This window comes from Lipotes vexillifer, unplaced genomic scaffold (assembly GCF_000442215.2).
Source record: "Lipotes vexillifer unplaced genomic scaffold, Lipotes_vexillifer_v1.1 scaffold1980, whole genome shotgun sequence".
NCBI lineage: Eukaryota > Metazoa > Chordata > Mammalia > Artiodactyla > Lipotidae > Lipotes > Lipotes vexillifer.
Window position 1 is genome coordinate 120,027 of NW_006797999.1, and position 17,879 is coordinate 137,905.

General features: G+C 38.6%; 1 protein-coding gene across 1 annotated transcript in view; it reads left to right on the plus strand.

The window, feature by feature from the left end:
• The window catches only part of LOC103084768 (CUB and sushi domain-containing protein 1-like), a 338,785-nt gene that overhangs the window by 73,164 nt on the left and 247,742 nt on the right, over positions 1 to 17,879 (plus strand). Inside the window, 3 exon segments of the mRNA XM_082931482.1 lie at positions 3,009 to 3,200; positions 3,673 to 3,799; positions 17,796 to 17,876. Coding sequence (XP_082787608.1) covers positions 3,009 to 3,200; positions 3,673 to 3,799; positions 17,796 to 17,876 — 400 coding nt within the window.

The window sequence follows — 17,879 nt, forward strand, 5'->3', positions numbered from 1 at the left end:
AGCAGGACAGCAGGTCGTCACTGTCTCCTGGGCTGCTGTCCTGCATGGCCTCGCTCTGCGTTGGTAAGACCTGCATGGCCCCATTAGCACGTGAGCTTGGCACCTCTCATGTAGGTTTTACTTCACCCAGGTTTCTGTCACAGGGGGTACAAACAAAAGGAATAGATGTTTGACTCTTTCTGTTCATAATTTTGAGACATGGATTTTGTCTCCTGCATATGTCCAGTTTTATGCACCACTGACATTTGATACTCAGATACCTAATTTGACTTCCAAATGGTGAAACAGTTTGAAACATTGGTTATTATTACCATTGTTAGTGGAGCCCTACTCCAGCCATCACTCCAGCTTGTCATTCTGCTCCAGCCAGCGGTGGCTTCCCGTCCTTGTCACCATGGGCAGTGGTGCTTTCAAAAGCACTGCTCTGATGCTGTCTCTTCCAGGCCCCAAACCAAGTAAAGCAGTAACAACAAAGACTTGCTTCCTCTTTCCGTTCTATACAAAGAAAAGCTAGGGCTAAATAACCTGCAGTCTGCAGCACGTGAGCAAGGGTGGTTGTTTGTCCTAAGCGAGTTCAGAAGCTCACTTCCTTTCCCGGTGGTGCTGGGACTATGTGTCAGACTAGCCTTGTCAGATATTTGCATGAGCCCCGAAACCCTATGTGACTGGGGCCCTTCCCCTTAATTCCGATCCCCTTTGTGGTAATTTGAAATATCCCAGTTTCGTGCTGAAATTGACATACTGTTACGCACTTTCCTTCTGGGCATCTTTTTTTAAAAAATATATTTAAAAATTATTTTTAAAATAATTATTTATTTTTGGCTGCATTGCGTCTTCGTTGCTGTGCGCTGGCTTTCTGTAGTTGCGGCGAGCAGGGCCTGCTCTTCATAGCGGTGCGAGGGCTTCTCATTGCGGTGGCATCTCTTGTCGTGGAGCACGTGCTCTAGGCACATGGGCTTCAGCAGTTGTGGCATGTGGGCTCAGTAATTGTGGCTCGCAGGCTCTAGAGTGCAGGCTCAGTAGTTGTGGCTCACGGGCTTAGGTGGTCTGCGGCATGTGGGATCTTCCCAGACCAGAGATTGAACCCGTGTCTGCTGCATTGGCAGGCGGATTCTTAACCACTGCACCACCAGGGAAGTCCCTCCTTCTGGGCATCTTGAATTACAACTGTTTGCATTTCTTAAATAGATAAACAGAGAGTTCTTGTAAAGGCACAGTAGGTAAAGACTGACGTCTTATAGAAGGAAACTGTGAAGAAGGAAACTTTTCTTGGCAACTGTATGTAAATTACCAAATGTGTGTTCATTTCCCTCCCATATACAAACGTGAAGAACTCAGTCTTGATTATGTAGATGTTATGAGGGTAAATGATAGTGTGAATTTAAAGGTATATCTTCCTCAATGGAAAGCACCCAGAATGCAAATTTGACAGGCAGACTTAGCAAAATCACACGTTCAGTTTTTAAAATTTTATTTATTTATTTTTGTGAAAAGGAAAATGTCAAAGTTAGGTGGAAATAGATGTGATCCCATGTGGTCCCTCAAGTTTCCAACTCTACTTTTTTAAATGGTCAAAATCTCCATCGTGATATGAGGAGAGAGATTTGTTAGTGTAGAACTGTCTCCACAGATGGCCTTAAATTATTACCTCGTGCCAAAGCAATGTACGGTTCTCAGTCACGCAGAAGCTAAATCTTCATTTCTATCATCTGTTTCTTTGAGTCTCAGAGCTTAGCTTGATGAAGTCATTACCATGATTCATTCTGGGGTTTCTGCTGTACACGGAGGGACTTAGGAGCCTCTCACCCTGGCCCTTGGGATCACAGCAGGTGGGACAGAGAGCCCGGCTCCCATGAGCAGAAAGGACTTGTTAACTTCCCGAGAAGCTTGAGATCTGGGAGTTTTAGAGGAAGTGGGCCTGGAGGCGGGCGCTCGAGTGAGCACAGGCAGTAAAGACCCTGATAAGCACCAGGTGGCGGCGAGGGGTGGCCCTCCTGGAAGGTCCCAGGTGTGACAAAGAGGGGATGTGGACGCAGGAAAGGCATACATGAAGCTCACTGGAGAATCCAGAAGGCTGGCTGGACATATGGATTTTACCTGACGACAGTTTGGAACTCTTCGGAATAAAGGTTCTCCTTGTGTTACTGAAAATGGGGTCTAGCTGCTCGCCACTTGAAGGCTAATCCTCGAGAGGCAAGATTGGTGGAAAGGAAAGTTTGCTTTATTCCAGAGGCTGGTAACTGGGGGAGAAGGTGGACTTGTTTCCAAAGGCTGACTGCCCCCTGACAACCAGCGGGCAAGAGCTTTTATGGCGGAGGGAGGGAGCTATGTGCAGAAACAGCACAGTCAGCTCCGACGGCCATCTTGAACTTGGTCATGCTCAGCGTCATCTTGACTGTTTTAAGTACAGTTAGTCTTCAGTTCCAGGGTCAGTTTGTTAACATTTCTTTGAGGCCAGTTCTCAGAATTGTGGCAGCTTGTGTCGTGGCTGCAGTCTGGTCATGATGGAGGTAACTTCTTCCACCTGGTAGGGGTTTCAGTATCTACATAACAGCTCAAAGGATATGACTCTGAATATTATCTATAGCCCTTGAGGAGGAACTAAAGGTCCTTGACTTTGCTTAATGACTAAACTGTTATTATTTTGTCCTGTTTGAATTCTTTCCTTTCCTTCTGCATTTTCTCACTTCTCCGATTAAACTTTTTCTTTGGCTAAAGTTTTCTACAGACAAAAGGCAGGTGGAGGCCATGGTCCTGCTCAGTTTCACTTGTAAGTATATCAATAGATAGGAACAAATAAAGTGATCGAACCCCAAGAAACAACCAATGGTTAACAGATAAACCCAATCAAGACTCACATGTATTTCCCCATTTTTAAATTGAGTCTTCTTTTTCTTTCTACACTTCAAGGGACATTTGACAACCTGGTCTATTTCATCGATATTTTAACGCCAGTATAGATGCCACTGTTACGTTTTTCTACTAATTCCTTCCTTCCTTTCTCATAGGTTTTGACCTAGTGAAATGTGAGGATCCGGGGATCCCTAACTATGGCTACAGGATCCGGGATGAAGGCCACTTCACGGACACGGTGGTTCTGTACAGCTGTAACCCAGGCTACGCCATGCACGGCGGCAACACTCTGACCTGTCTGAGTGGTGACCGGAGAGTGTGGGACAGACCACTGCCCTCCTGTGTAGGTGAGTTACCTACAAGTGCACAATGAGAGCTGGAGGCCCACGCGTGTGCTCTGACTTAGTTCTTACAGAGGAAGGGGGAAGGATTTCCACTGCTCTCTCTCCAGTGTGGGTTTTTATGTATTCCTAATATTTGTGTGAGTGTGTGTGTTTGTTTTTTTTCCTTTTTTTAGGTAGGAAAGACAGATCTCGTAGTATTATTTTATTGAGGCTATCTGCGCAGAATTATTATTAGAAATATAACACAGTGTTTCACTGTTTTATTCTCTTGACTTTGCACAGAGGATACTGCCTTTCCATAAAGATAATGCTAGGGAACAAGTAAAGGAAAGCAATGACAGGGACAAACAGATGGCTGTGATTGTTTTCCTGTGTGTACAACACAGACGTGATGGTTTGGGCTTTTAAAGGTAGTTACAGGAAGCCTCTAATGGAGCCTGGAGTAAACTTTCCTGTGTTTCTGTATCCCTCTCAGCGGAATGTGGCGGTCAGATCCACGCTGCCACTTCAGGACGCATCTTGTCTCCTGGCTACCCCGCTCCATACGACAACAACCTCCACTGCACCTGGGTTGTAGAGGCGGACCCAGGAAAGACCATCAGGTACTTGTTTTATTGGGTTTCAGTGATTTGAGAATAGAAGCATGGCTCCTATTCTTGTAGTGGAGATAGTGGTGCATCCATTATTACCCACTATTAGATTTAAGTTTCTGAGTTAAAGAAGAAAATGTAAACACATGGCCAAGGTTTTTGTTGGTTTGCACGCTCACTTTGGTATTCCTTTGAAAACTTGTGTTAAGCCATCCGTAGTAAAGATAAAAAAAGTAAGTACCTCAGTTAGCTTTGGCTGCGTAACAAGTGGGCCCCCGAAACTTAGTTGCTGCAAACGATGATTTATGTGCTCATGTCTTTGTGAGTTGCCCAGGCAGTTCTGGTTGGTTGGGGTGGGTGGTCTAGGAGGGCCTCATGCAGGTTTGGGGGGCTCAGCTGGATGGTTAAAGGCTGGGGTCTCTCCACTCCAGGTTCTGTTCCTTCAGGAAACTAATGATGGTAGAAGGTTCCTAGAAGCAAGAGATGGAGACTTTTCAAACTTTTGCTTGCGTCACATTTGCTGACGTGCCATCTGCCAAAGCAGGTCTCAGGGGCAAGATAAAGTTTGAAGAAATATAATCCACCCCTTAATGGGAAGAGAATCCGTTATATTGAACAGGTTCTGCATATAGAGGTGCAAGAGGTGTGTGATTATTTTATGATATTCCAAAGTAAGTTTGAAGGAGACCAAGAAAGTATTCCAATCTAAAGTTACACGTATAACAGAAAATCATGAAAAATCTCAGATAATTGTGCAAACATTTCAACAGCAAGTATTACTCTATTTCAATCAATAGTCCTAAATGATGGTAATTTTTTTAATTAACAAGTAAACCAACAAAAAGTAAAATTCTCCATGTGCCAGTCAAAAGGCTGTGTCAAAACCACAGTACGTAAAGCAAAAAGTAATTTCAAACTAAGCTGTTCTTTAATTATAGATCTTGATGAACAGGGAGAGAATGTACATCCTTTAGTCACGCCTCATAAAATCCCTTTTCTCCTCCCATTAACTCTCCTCTTTCACTGTATTCTTTTGAAATCTCCCCGGAAAGTTAATTTTTTAAAAAACTCTGTACCCCACCTCCCAACAGCCTTGATCCACGTGCCTCTGATCCTTTCCTCTTCCCTGTGTTATTGCACTGACCAAAGACTAAAAGAATCCAGGCAACTCAACTCTTAAATATGTGAAGAAGCTGAAAGAGACAGGTGCAAAGCAGAAACCTCTTTCTGGGGCAAGTGGATACATGAAAACATTTATGAACTAGTGGGTTTTGTCCTTATTCACAAAAGGTTTGCCCAGCAAACTTAGTAAATTTATCATACTGCAACTTTATAACTTAGTAGAAAAGTGAAATGGGACAACGAGCAGTGAGGCAACCTGCTGATTCCATTCAGTGTTGCTGTTTCTCATCAGGTGACTTCCATCCTCCCTGAAATTCACCACTTTCTTGAAGTTTGATCACATTTACATCTTGGGAGTGAGTTAAACTGACATGGCACAAACTATTACCACTTTCAAACCCTCCAAAAGAAATATTCTTACTATGTACAAGGAGCAAGGGAAGGAATTTAAAGCATGTAAATATTGCAAAAAACATTATTTTATAATAACTCATTTAAAAATTAACTTGTGTCATTAAGAAAAATGATTAATTAGGTAGTTATGGATCCATTGGGACACAAATAAGGCATGTTTGAGGAACAGAATTTAAGAGTGTATTCTTCATAAAAATCAACATAGTCACTTATCCAGTGAACCAAATAGAATTAAATACTCCTTCTTAACTTTGAATTCCTGAACGCTTGATCTGAATAATCCAAAAGCCATTACACTGCATTTGATTGTGAAAAATCCTAGGAATCATCTGTGATTCATAAGATGACTTTACATAAACAGGATATATTTCCTTTTAGGCTGATTTCAAAATTTTCTATTTCTTACACATCTCCTTGTGATTTGTTTCCCAAGAATTAGAAAGAGCGCTTGTTCCCCTAATGCAAACCAAGTGACGAATTCACTCTTTGCAGGTGAATCTAATACTTCATTAACATTTTAGTAAGAACAGAGAAAGGAAATTAATAAAGAATGAGTTGAAGTAATAAAAAATGTACAGCTTTTGTATCATGAACTGACTTTGTCATTTAACCGTTAATGATCTAGAAAAAAAAAAAAGACATTGCCTATACCACTTTATTGTTTGGGGAATTTTTTTCTTTTTGTACATATCTTTCAAGTTACTCAATTTGTAAACAGATCTTTTTCATTTAAGGCATAAAGTCCTTCGTAATAAGGAAGTTAAGAAGCAAACATCAGTACTTGTAATTAATTTACTCCATCAGTATTCAACCTCATCCCAAAATGTTTCTGGTGATTTCTCTTCATTAAGAAAATATGTACTATTTTTAGTATGGCCATTTGGAAAATAACATACTTAAAAGTACATAATATACAATTTTAGGCTTAAAATGGTACTGATGCTAAGAAAAATAGGGCTTGGTCTTAGTTTGGATATTCTTTAGCTTAGTTTACTGAATTATTTCATTGGTATCATAGCCAGTATTTTATCTACATCGTTTGCTTGAAAATGAGGAATACATCCGTCATATAAACATGAGCCCAGGGTTTAATTTAAGTATTAAAAATTCTTAATATAAATGGAATTCATTACTATACATTCTATTATGATTTCTTTAAATGTCAGTGTTTTTCACTGTCAAAGAATAAATAAGCAGCAAGATCTCGGAAGTTTTAAAAGGTCTGGTTTCAACACTTCAGGCCAATTATTACTGGGCCTATTTTGATTTCTTTGAGGTCCAAAGCAATTTCTGATTGCATATTGCTGTAACTTTTTGTTCGTGGTAATAGAAGACCCCAAAATAGTTTTTGTTATAGGGCACTTGGGTCTTGAAGTGTAATTTTAACACGCATACTATAAAGCAGTTACCAGAATTAAATTTAATTAAAAGTCTAATCACAAGACACTGCAGTAAATTTAGCTACATTAAGAGTTATATGTAAGCATGTGTCTAAGAGACCCAGTGTGTTTCACTGCTGAGCACAGCTGTAATTTATACAATAAAGGGAACAGCATTACAAACATCTTCAGCAAGCAGCATCCAGGCAATGTTTTTCATAATCGTATGTGTATATTGTTCCCTGGCTTTAATTGCTTTTCTGCAAGTGTAATTGTCTGGAAAACTCACTTTGAAAGTATTTCTGTTCCTAATTGTTCCCAGGAAATTGCATTTGGAGGTGTAGTTGAGGGGGATTTTATTAGAAAAGCTTATGCAGTATTGAAAACATTAGAGGCCTATCAAAAATGTATCAAGATTGTCAAAACTGTCCACGTGCAGACTTTTAAAGAAAGTGAAATGTGGGATGTGATCCTGATCTCACCGCATCTGGCCGGATGGGCTGTAGAAAGATCGGGGGAGGTGTGGTTTGGAGATCTAGGAATGTTTTAATTTATTTTTGACCAACCTTCAAGATCGCTGGGAGACACAGAATAAGCAGGAGAATGACAGGCAAATGATTCCACTTCACTGGACATTTGTCTCCAAACGTGAGGTCGGCATGTAGTAAACGTGCTGGGGACATGAGTCGGGAGTCTTTTGCTGACAAGACAGATAGGCGTGGGGCCCGGAACCCAAGCACCTCAAACACCCCTTTCCTGTCAGGACCACAGCGGGGTATCCCGTATATCTTTGTGGGTAATGTGAGGAAATAACCAGTCAAGAGAATTCCAGCCATCCAAAGAAAAGAGAGCAGCAGCTCTTCAAAGTCTGCCCAGTGTCTGAGGCTGGACTCCGGCCCTTCTTAGCTGGGGCTGTGGGAGCAGCTGCTGGGTTTAGGGAACCCGACCAGCTGCTTGCAGAGTGAGAGAGAGGGAGAACCCTGCAGGCACCCGCCATGACACAAGATCCTCATGCAGGCGATTTCAGTTACCCCGCTTCAGCTAAACAACGCCAGTGCCCCAAAACAGGATTCAGATTTCAGTTGCCTGTGCAGACTTACTGTGAAGAATTGCATGAAGGACAGACTTCTCTTTTAGCCCTTCAGCTCCCAGATCTCTGCATAAACAACAGAGGCACGTCACAGCCAGTTCCTGATCGCGTCACACGCCTTCCCAAGGGGGATTGCTGCGCTCAGCTCAGCCACAGACAGCGGAGTGTGTCCTTGTGTCGTTTCCTTCTCTCCCAGTGATAAACCCACTTGGCGTTTTACAAACACGGATAATCAAAAAGGGAACTGGCCATTGAAGATGAAAGTGTAGAAAGAATTGAAAAGTGGTAACACTGGAAGTGAAATTCCAATCACACATAAATGGAGCTTTAGGAGAAGCAGTTGGTGGTGGGGACGTTGGTATGGCTGCCGTTCCAGGGATGAACGCCTCACAGGCACAAGGCAGGCACGCCAATTTCAGGATTATCATCATCCCCCCCGCCCCCGGGCCTCTTTCTACTTCTTTATTCTCTATTTCTGTTAATGCCTGTCTTCCTCAGAATGGCTGGAGGTTTTAATTTTCAGTATTATCTTCTGCTCTTCCTTGTTTCTCCCTCACCAGTCTCCAATATTTTCCCAACTGAAAAAAACAAAAACAGGTATTAATATATGTCTCACAGCATTCTTTTAGTGAACTACATTAAATTTCTTCGTAATAGGCTCTGAGAAAAAATTAGTTGCATGCAAGCCAAATCCTTGTCAGCTCTACCCTTGTTTGTCTTTCTTCTTATCTGTGATTCCCAGTTCCTACTTCCCAGGCTCTTACTTTAATCTTCTCCCAGTGAGCCTTCCAAATCCGTCCTCCACCCTCTCCATCTCTGAGCCCCCCCTTTGCTAATCAGCGAACATAAGCTCCTTAACCAGAACTGTAACACCCTCTGGTCCCCTACAGGTTTACCTCCAACGGCTCATATGCACGTTACATTTCAGCACAGATGAAGCGTGTATGAGTCTCCCATCCCAACCTTGTCATCACAGCTCTCTCGACCTGTGCTCCCCCCAGTTTCTCCTTGTTGCCTCACCTCCAGATTCTTCCCATCTTTGGGGCCCCAGTTAAAAGGTCAACCCCTCAACAAGAATTTCATTCTAGTTATCTCATCTGAAAATAATCTGTGTTCTTCTCTGGACTCAGTGTTGCCCTGAAGTTCCTTCCTTCTGAAGTAGGGTCATCACTACATAGCAAGACATCCAGGCAAGCCTCTTAGTGTCACGAGCTCCTCCCTCCTTCCCACACTCCTGTGATCACACATCTCAGTAATTCTACGTGGAGCCCCAGGTCTGCTCTCCCACCAGTACTGCTGCTACTTCCCTAGTCCAGACCAGCATGACTCACCGGGCCTCTTCCCTGACCATCCTGCCAGGGCTGCCTCTCAACCACTGCTCCCACTCTAAGGAACATGTTTTATTTTTTTTCATTTAAAATATTAATCTTATATGGCTGAAAAATAAATGTATATCTAGACATCTTCAAAAGTATAAAAAAGAAAGGCATGCATTATCCCCATACTAGACATCATTGTTGCCGTGTTCACATATGTCTTACGTGGACCTTTGCATAGTCTACAGTGTGGGTGTCTATAATTAATTATTGTCTCTCTTGGTTATTTACATTATTTCTAATTTTCAATATTATACATAATAATATGGCAAATAGTATTGCAAGTAAAGCTTTGCTTCTTTTTATAATTAATACCTTAGAATAAATTCCCAGGAAAATTCTTTCTGGGTCACATGGTTGAGACATTTTTGTGTGTCTTAATACAAATATTTCTATCAAATAAAGCTGATCATATCACTTACCCCCTTTAAAAAAAGTACATATTTTGTCTGCTCATTATGTGCGGAATCAATTCAAGTTCATTGTCATGACGTTCAAAGTTATTTATTTTCCCAATTTTTGAAATAGTAGAAAAGTGTTGCAGAAACATAAAAAGCCTGAAAAGTAGTTTGCTATAATCCTAGACACAAAATATAACTACAGTTTAAAATTTGGTATATTTTTATAATTTCTGATGCAAACACACACACACACCCATATATATATATATATATATAATATACATACATCTACATACAGCTTGATTTATCTGTTTATCTACTTGTTTAATTATTTTTGAAAAATAGTATCATGCCTTAATATTATTCTGAAGATTTCCTTCAGTCAGTAAACATGGTCAAAGTTTTATATCCTTACTTGTAATTCCACCTCATTCTGTTTAGTCATGGAAGAAGATTCTATTGCCTGAATGCACCATAATTTATTTAAACTATACCCTATTGGGATATTTGCGTTGTTTTCAGTTTTTCACTATTATCAGCCATGCTACCATCCTCCCAATATATCACCTCGAGTGTACTTTCTACAATGAATTTCTAAAGCTGGACTTGCTGTGTATGCACATTTAAATTTGTATAGTTATTACCAAATTGCTTTTATGAAGAGTAGATATGGCTTCAACAGCATATGAAAAGGTAGGGTCTCCACAATGTCACTGAAACTGGATAAAGTGTTTATAATCTTTGCCAATCTGGTAGGAAAAAAATCTTAGCATCATTTTTTGTTATATTTGTAACTTTTGTATCTTTACATTTTTAGCATATTAATGAATGTATTTGTTCAGTCGCTTTTTGTCTCATCCTCTTTATTGAATTATCCTTCCTATTTCTCTCTGCCTGACAAAGCCCTTCCCAGACACCTTGAGGCAGAATTAAACACACCTGATGCTTTGTTCACATCTCTTAAAGCTTGTGACACTGTGCATTGCAAAGTGTATGTTTTTGTTTTTTTTCTCTTCCATGACCGTGTCTGAAATGACTGACAGTTCCTTCAGGATGATACTTTTAAAAATCAATTTTTAAACTTTCCCTACCTAGTGGTATGGTGTCTGCATATTGACTTTAATTAATTTTTTTAGAATGAAATATGGCCATTTCTTTATCTGTTTAAATTTTGTTATATCATTTTTGTTGTTGTTGAATTTACAAGGTATTTCCCAAATGGCAAAACTTACAGCATCAGGGTGAATCTTTTTTTGTTTGTCTGTGTAAGCTTCTCATTAACATTATAACATAGGCACATAAGACTATCCAAATGATAAGTATACAGCTTGTTTATAAAAATACCCCTTGTTACCAGCAACCAGATCAAGACCCACATTGTGCCCTTTGAGCTCCATTTAAACGATCCATTCTTAAGGATAATCACTATCCTAACTTCAGATAGATAATCGCTATCCTAATTTGAACTTTATAAAAATCGAATTATACAGTGTGATTAGTTTTGTGTCTCGATTTCCTCAACCTTCACTGCCACTGATACAGGTAAATTATTCCATTGCATGAATACACAATGATTTACTTATTTATTCCGAGTGTTGGTGGACGTGTGAATTGTTTTTACACAGTTTGAGGTTATTGCAAATGACGTCGTGTTGGATATGCTTTCATGTATTATTTGGTGGATGTGTGCATGTTTTTCTCTCAGGTGTACACCTGCACTCAGCTATGGTAGATACTGTCAAATGATTGCCCAAAGTGGTTAAACCAACACCATTTCCATCACAGTGCAGGTCACTCCCAGGTACCTCACCTTCCCCTGCACTAAGCATTGACTGTCTTTCCTTTTAGCCATTCTAGTGTGTAGTTGTTTTAATTTGCTTTTCCTTGGTGACTGATCAAGGCCATCACTTTTTTATATGTTTATCGGTCTCTTGAACTATCCTCTTTTGTAAATGTCAGTTGAAGATTTTTGCTCATTTCTTTTTGCACTGGAATGCCTATCTTTTCCTTTTGATTAGTATATAGCTTTTATACATCTGAATGCAATCTTTTGTTGGTTATATATTCACCAGCTATATTCTTATACTCAGTGGTCTTTTGGTTTCATAATAATGTCTTTTGGTAAAGACAGGTTTTCGATTTCAGTGAGTCAAGTTCATTTTGGCTTATTTTTCTTTTATGGTTAGTATATTTCTTATTCTTTAATTAAGTTATATCAGATATTTTTTGGGGGGTTTCCTTAGTGTTTTTGTGTCCAGCTTAAGAAATCCTGCCTCTCCAAAGTTATAAAAAATATTATCTTAAGTTTTTTTTGTAGGAGATCTATTTTATCTTCCACATTTATGTTTTCATTTCATCTGGAATTAACTTTTGTGTAAGGTATTAGGATGATGCAAGGAATCTTTTGTCCATAATGCAGTTCAATTGACCATTTGTTGGAAAGTCAGTCTTTCTCCATTAACTGAAGTGCAACCTTTGTTATAAACCAGATAATTATAATTATATGATTATATAATTATAGGCCTGTTTCTGAACTTCATTACATTGATCTATTTGTCCATCTAGTTCAATATCTTTCTATCTTAATCACTGAATTACTTAATTAGTACTGCTATCTGGTACTGTATTCCTCCAGCTTTGTTCTTTTTCATGTAGATTGCCATGGCTATTGTTGACCCTTTGCATTTCCATATGAGTTTTAGAAACACTTGTTACTTTCTACAAGGAAATTGCTAGGGTTTCAGCTGGAATCACATTATATCAATAGATCAGCTTAGGGGAAGATCAGCTGACATCATTTCCAATTCTGAATTTTCTGATCTCTGATATAGTATATTGTCTCATTTATGTAGATCTTATATAATTTGTCTCAATAATGATAGTTTTCTGTGAGGAGCTTTTGTACGTCTTTTGCTAGAATTGTCCCTAGCTATAGCACACTTTTTGATGATAATGTAAATAGTATTTTTTTTTCACTTTCTAGTTGTGACTGTTTTGTGAAAATAAATTATATTTTTATATTTCTCTTGTATAAATAAATTCACTTATTAATTCTGAGTTCTTAGGTTTTAAGTTTTTTTCTTTGTGAACAATCATGTTATCTACATTAATAAAAGATTGGTTTCCTTTTTTGTCAGATCTTTTGGCTTTGTCTTGCCTTGTTGCACTGGCTACAGTCACCAGAATAATGATTTGAAATGAATCTTATTGTCCTGGTCCCAATCTCAGAGACTAAACTTTTAATTATTTATTTATTTCAATAAATATATGTGAATTATATTTTAAAACTCCATAATGGAAAAAATATTAAGTTCTACCACCTAAAGATATAGAATTCAAAAACAACTATAGGAAATTATTGGAATTGATAAATGAAATTATTTATGCAAGACAAGTAAAAAACATAGTGTTTTCTACATTTTTTTCACTTAGCAGTACTTTTATGGACTTTCTACATATCAATATTTACTGAACTTTCAATTCTTTTGTTGTTGGACATTTGTCCTGTTTTCAGTTTATTACCAATTTCAAAATATTTTGATAAATATAAGATGTATATTTCTGTATGTTTATCTATATTGGTTTCCTTGAGTCAATTTTAGTAATTTCTATTTTCTAGAAAACCATCTTATGCATAATATAAAATATATTGCCATAGATTTATATGCATAGTTATCACTTAGATTCATTTCCTTTTTTCTTTCTTTCTTCACTAGTTTATATTTTTATCAACTACTCCATGCACACAGTATAAAAGTAAAATAATTCTGCAGTGATGGTTACAGAAAGCAGTAGTTCTCTACATCCCCTAAATCTCTAGAATTGCTGGATTATGTGAATTTTGCGTTTAATAAAAGCCTAATGTGTCTCGAGTAGCATTAGTAAAGGTCAGTGCATGCCTAGACACATTCTAGTAAGCCCAAGGACACCAAAGGTGGAGTAAAGATCCGAGAAACAGCTAAAAAAAGGAAGATATATATTCGCTAGCCTGATAGAAGACTTCTTAACAATACAGACCAAAAGAAAGAGGTATTTGAAGTACTTAAAGGAAAATAACTGCCAACCTGGAATCTGTATTCAAACAACCTGTCATTCCCTTGTAAGTGTACCTATTATGCAATTACTGTTAACACACAAAATACTACTATTGGTTTAGGGATATATATTCACCAGACATATGTGATAGTTAAGAGGAACTTTCATCCAGCTAAGAATATAGCTTAATACAAACAAAATAAATAAATTATATGGAGACATTGGAAATTGCACAGCATGCCTCCTTTAACTCTTTATAACTCATAAATCAAACAGGTAACAAATTAGTAAGTTTACAGAGGATTTAAACCATGCAATTACTAAGCTTATTTTAAAAAGACATACAGCCTTCAACTAGAAAGTGCACATTCTGTTCAAGTAAACATGGAACATGTGCAAACATGATGGCAAACTAGGAACAAACTAATCAGTGAAAACAATAAAGCAGAGAATCACTTTTATACTCCACACCATGACCAAAATGGAATAGAAATAGAAATCTGTAGAAAGAAGGAAAACACATGCTCAATTTTGAAAATAAAAGACACATGATTAACAGCTTACTGTGAAATTTATAGCCTTAAATGCACATATTGGAAAAAGAAGATCGCTTGAAAATCAAGTTAAGCTCCAGCTAATGGAATTTGAAAAATGCTATCAGAGTAAATTCAAAGAAGTATAGTTGAAAAACAACAAATATAGTAAAAGAAATTAATGGAAGAAATAATATAGAGAATTACCAAACCCACAAACTGATTCTTGAAAAGGTATCATTGGTAGAAAAGTAACTGACATATTCTGATAAAATACAGGAGGCCCAAATAATTGACATTAGAAATGGAATTGAAATATACCCCTACAATAAGGATTGCTTTTAGAAAATTTAAGAAAATAATAGATATTATACCAATATATAGGAAAAACCTTCCATCCAAAAGAAAAAAATGGAAATGATCTGATTCATTTAATGAGGCTAAAATAACCTTCATATCACAAGAACAAGTAAAGAACAGGAAATAAAAATTAAGAGCTGAACTCTGTAATTACTCCCATTTTATATATTAAGAAAAATGACCTGTATGATCATCTAAATAGGTATAGAAAAAGTAGTTTAATAGAATTGAATACATGTTCATGATCAACAACATAAAGAGATAAAACAAAAACCTTCCTAGCATAGTAAGTAGCAGGGGTTTTTTCTTAAAATGATAAAGGGTATGTAACAAAATCCATCCACGAGAATATAATATAATATATAAACAGTAATAAAAGAGATGAAGAATGCATTACAAAAGTGGGCAATCATATGTGATCAGATAATTCAGAGTCCATGGTCCTATTCTCCACCTAAGACCTTTGATGATCTCATGTAGTCCCATGACTTAAGACCATTTATTTCCGAAGACACAGGTTTATTATTTCCTTTCAGAGTTCTCTCTGAAGCTCCAGGTTCACATGAACAGCTGTCTGCTCAAGTCTACTCAATGTCCGGTAGGCATCTTGAATTTACAGGCCCAAACCATAATCCCTGGTCTTCCCACCCCACAAACCTTTCCACCTGCACCCTTTCTCACCTCAGCCTGTGACCTCTCCGCCTTTCTCATCTCTCAAGCAAAAACCTTCGAGTGACCTTGCATCCTCTCTTAATCATACATGGCTCACCCAGTCCTGTTTTCCCCACCTTCAAACCGTGCCCAGAATCTGACAACCTCTCAATACCTCCCCTGTCCAGCTCCTCTGAGCAACAGCCATCTGATTCTTGATTCTGCCTTGCCCTGTATAGCCTGTTGCCAACACAAGTGCAGAGCAATTATTTTTAAATCACAGGTGAGATAACTTCTTTACCAAAAACACCACATTGGTCTGTCACCCAGGGTGGAAGCCAGAATCTTCAGAACAATCTACAAAACCCTGTGTGTTGCCCACCAGCCCCCCGCTTCCCCCTCCCCATCCATTACACCTGTTATTTCTCTGGCCTCAGTTTCCTTATCAGGCCCTCTCTCTGCTCTGGTTAAATTGGTGCCTGGATGGTCTCAAATGCTGAAACCATGCCGTCTGTGTCGGGCTTTTGCTGGGCTTCACTCTCCCCTCACACCAAGTATAACAACCCCTCCATCTCCTTCAAGTCTGCTCAAACCTCTCCTCACCAACATGGGTTAACCAACAACCCCATATAATACCTAAATCTCCCCCCATCCTCTGGTCCTGGCATGACCAGTGCTGCTTATTCTGCTCTGCTTTTTTCTTTCCTCAGTGGCATTTACCACTTACTAAAATGCAGTCTTCTTTACTTATTTTTTATGGTTGCTGTTTTTCGCTCATCTCCCCCATTACCAACCATGTAAGCTCCATGAAGGCAGGGTTCTTCATTTAGTTCACTGATGTATCCAGAATTCCTAGAAGAGTGCCTGGTACACAGTCGGTGCTCAATAAGTGTTTGTTGAATGGTTGAACTGTATTGAAAGGGGGTTGCCTTAGACTCACAAAAGGATGTTCAACCTCATGAATATTCAGGGAGATGTAAATTAAACATGATACCGTTCCACAACCATCAAGTTTTCTTTTTTTACAACTATTTAAGTCTGATGTTATCAGGTATTGGTGAAGATGTGACAACACAGAGCCATTTGTACTTTATTGTGAGACTGTAAGAAGTTACAGTCACATGCTAGAACAACTTGGCCATTTCTCTTCTCGAGCCTAGAGGGACCGTAGGCTGAGCGCCATTTGTCATAATAAAATGCAGAAACTATCTTTTGTTAGAGGACCAGACAAATGAAGCATTTCCTCATGCTTCTAAAGCGAGTTAACAAAATCTACATCTTTCAGTTTAGAGGAATTTCACCTCATGCTGAATATAAAAAGCAACTTGAAAATGATACAAGCACATACATGCCAAAATGACATCTAGTATGTAATTACTGTTAAATGCACAAAATAGTACTGTATATTGTTTGGAGATAGGTATACTACATGAGCATATGAAAATTATAAAAATATAAATGAGAAGAGGCCATCACGATTTCAGAATGTGGGGTGAGAGGAAAAACAAATGCATAAGTGGAGAGGCAGGGGAGTAGGACTGTGTCTATAAAATTTTATTTTTAAAAAAGATCTGAAGCAAATAAGGCAAAATGTTAATAACATTGGTGGTGATAGGTATCTAAGTGTCTGCTATATTATGTACTTCCCTCTATATTAAAAATATTTTAAATCAAACATTTAAAAATATACTACATTTTATATTTATGCAGGATGAGAGATATTTTCTTTGAATTTATAATATGCACAAAGCAAATAATTGGGATTTGTGTACCGTTTTTCGTATGTCATTTATTATGATTTTTCTCTCTTACAATTTTGTGCAGTAAGCGGTGAGTGAAAAACAATGAATGAAAGCATTCAGCAAATAAAGATTTTTGTTGATATTAAACTGTTTTATCTGTCTGAATTGCCATAAATAGAATTACAGGTCTGCTGCCGTCACTGAAAGAGCTTCCTCTGACATAGAGATTTTAAGTTGCTTTGATATCTGTAAATGTGATAGAAGTATGTTAAAATGTTATGAAGAAAGGAGTTTATGCTACACATTTCTGCCTTTGTGTTGGTATTTCAAATAATGTATTTTTTTCCGAAAATAAAATGTACAGAAACAAACACAACATAAGCTGAGATCATTCAGATACAGGTACACAATATCCTCCTGCTGTAAACATCATCTCTGCCAGCGTTTCTGTCCTGGCATGGATGCTACCACCTAGTGGGACATTTCAGGAACAACACTGATACCACACGCATTAAAATCCGACGTCTATTAGCTTAAAACAAAGCTGTTTTGTATCAGACCCGTCTTTGAAATCAAAGACCCGAGAAAGCTTTGAATTGTAAAAAGAGCTGACAGTCTCAAAAGACCTGGTTTCATCCTTAAACACACAGCTCAGCATAGAGCTCCGTGGTCTCACTGTATCCATCACAGACAGAAGTAGGTGCTTCTGTTTTCTGATGTGCACGAGTGAATCCACTTCTGTGAGGCACCAGGCTCATCCGTAACTGTCAGACAAGGAAAGGCACATTGGGGTGGAGTTTGGTGTGGGTGAAACGGGCTGGTGTGTACCCGAGTTTTGTGCTGGGGTGTCCTCACTGGGCGGGAGGGGCCTTTCAGTCACCGTACCAGCTGTGCTCTCCTTGCAGCCTCCACTTCATCGTGTTTGACACGGAGCTGGCCCATGACATCCTGAAGGTGTGGGACGGGCCGGTGGACAGCGCCATCCTGCT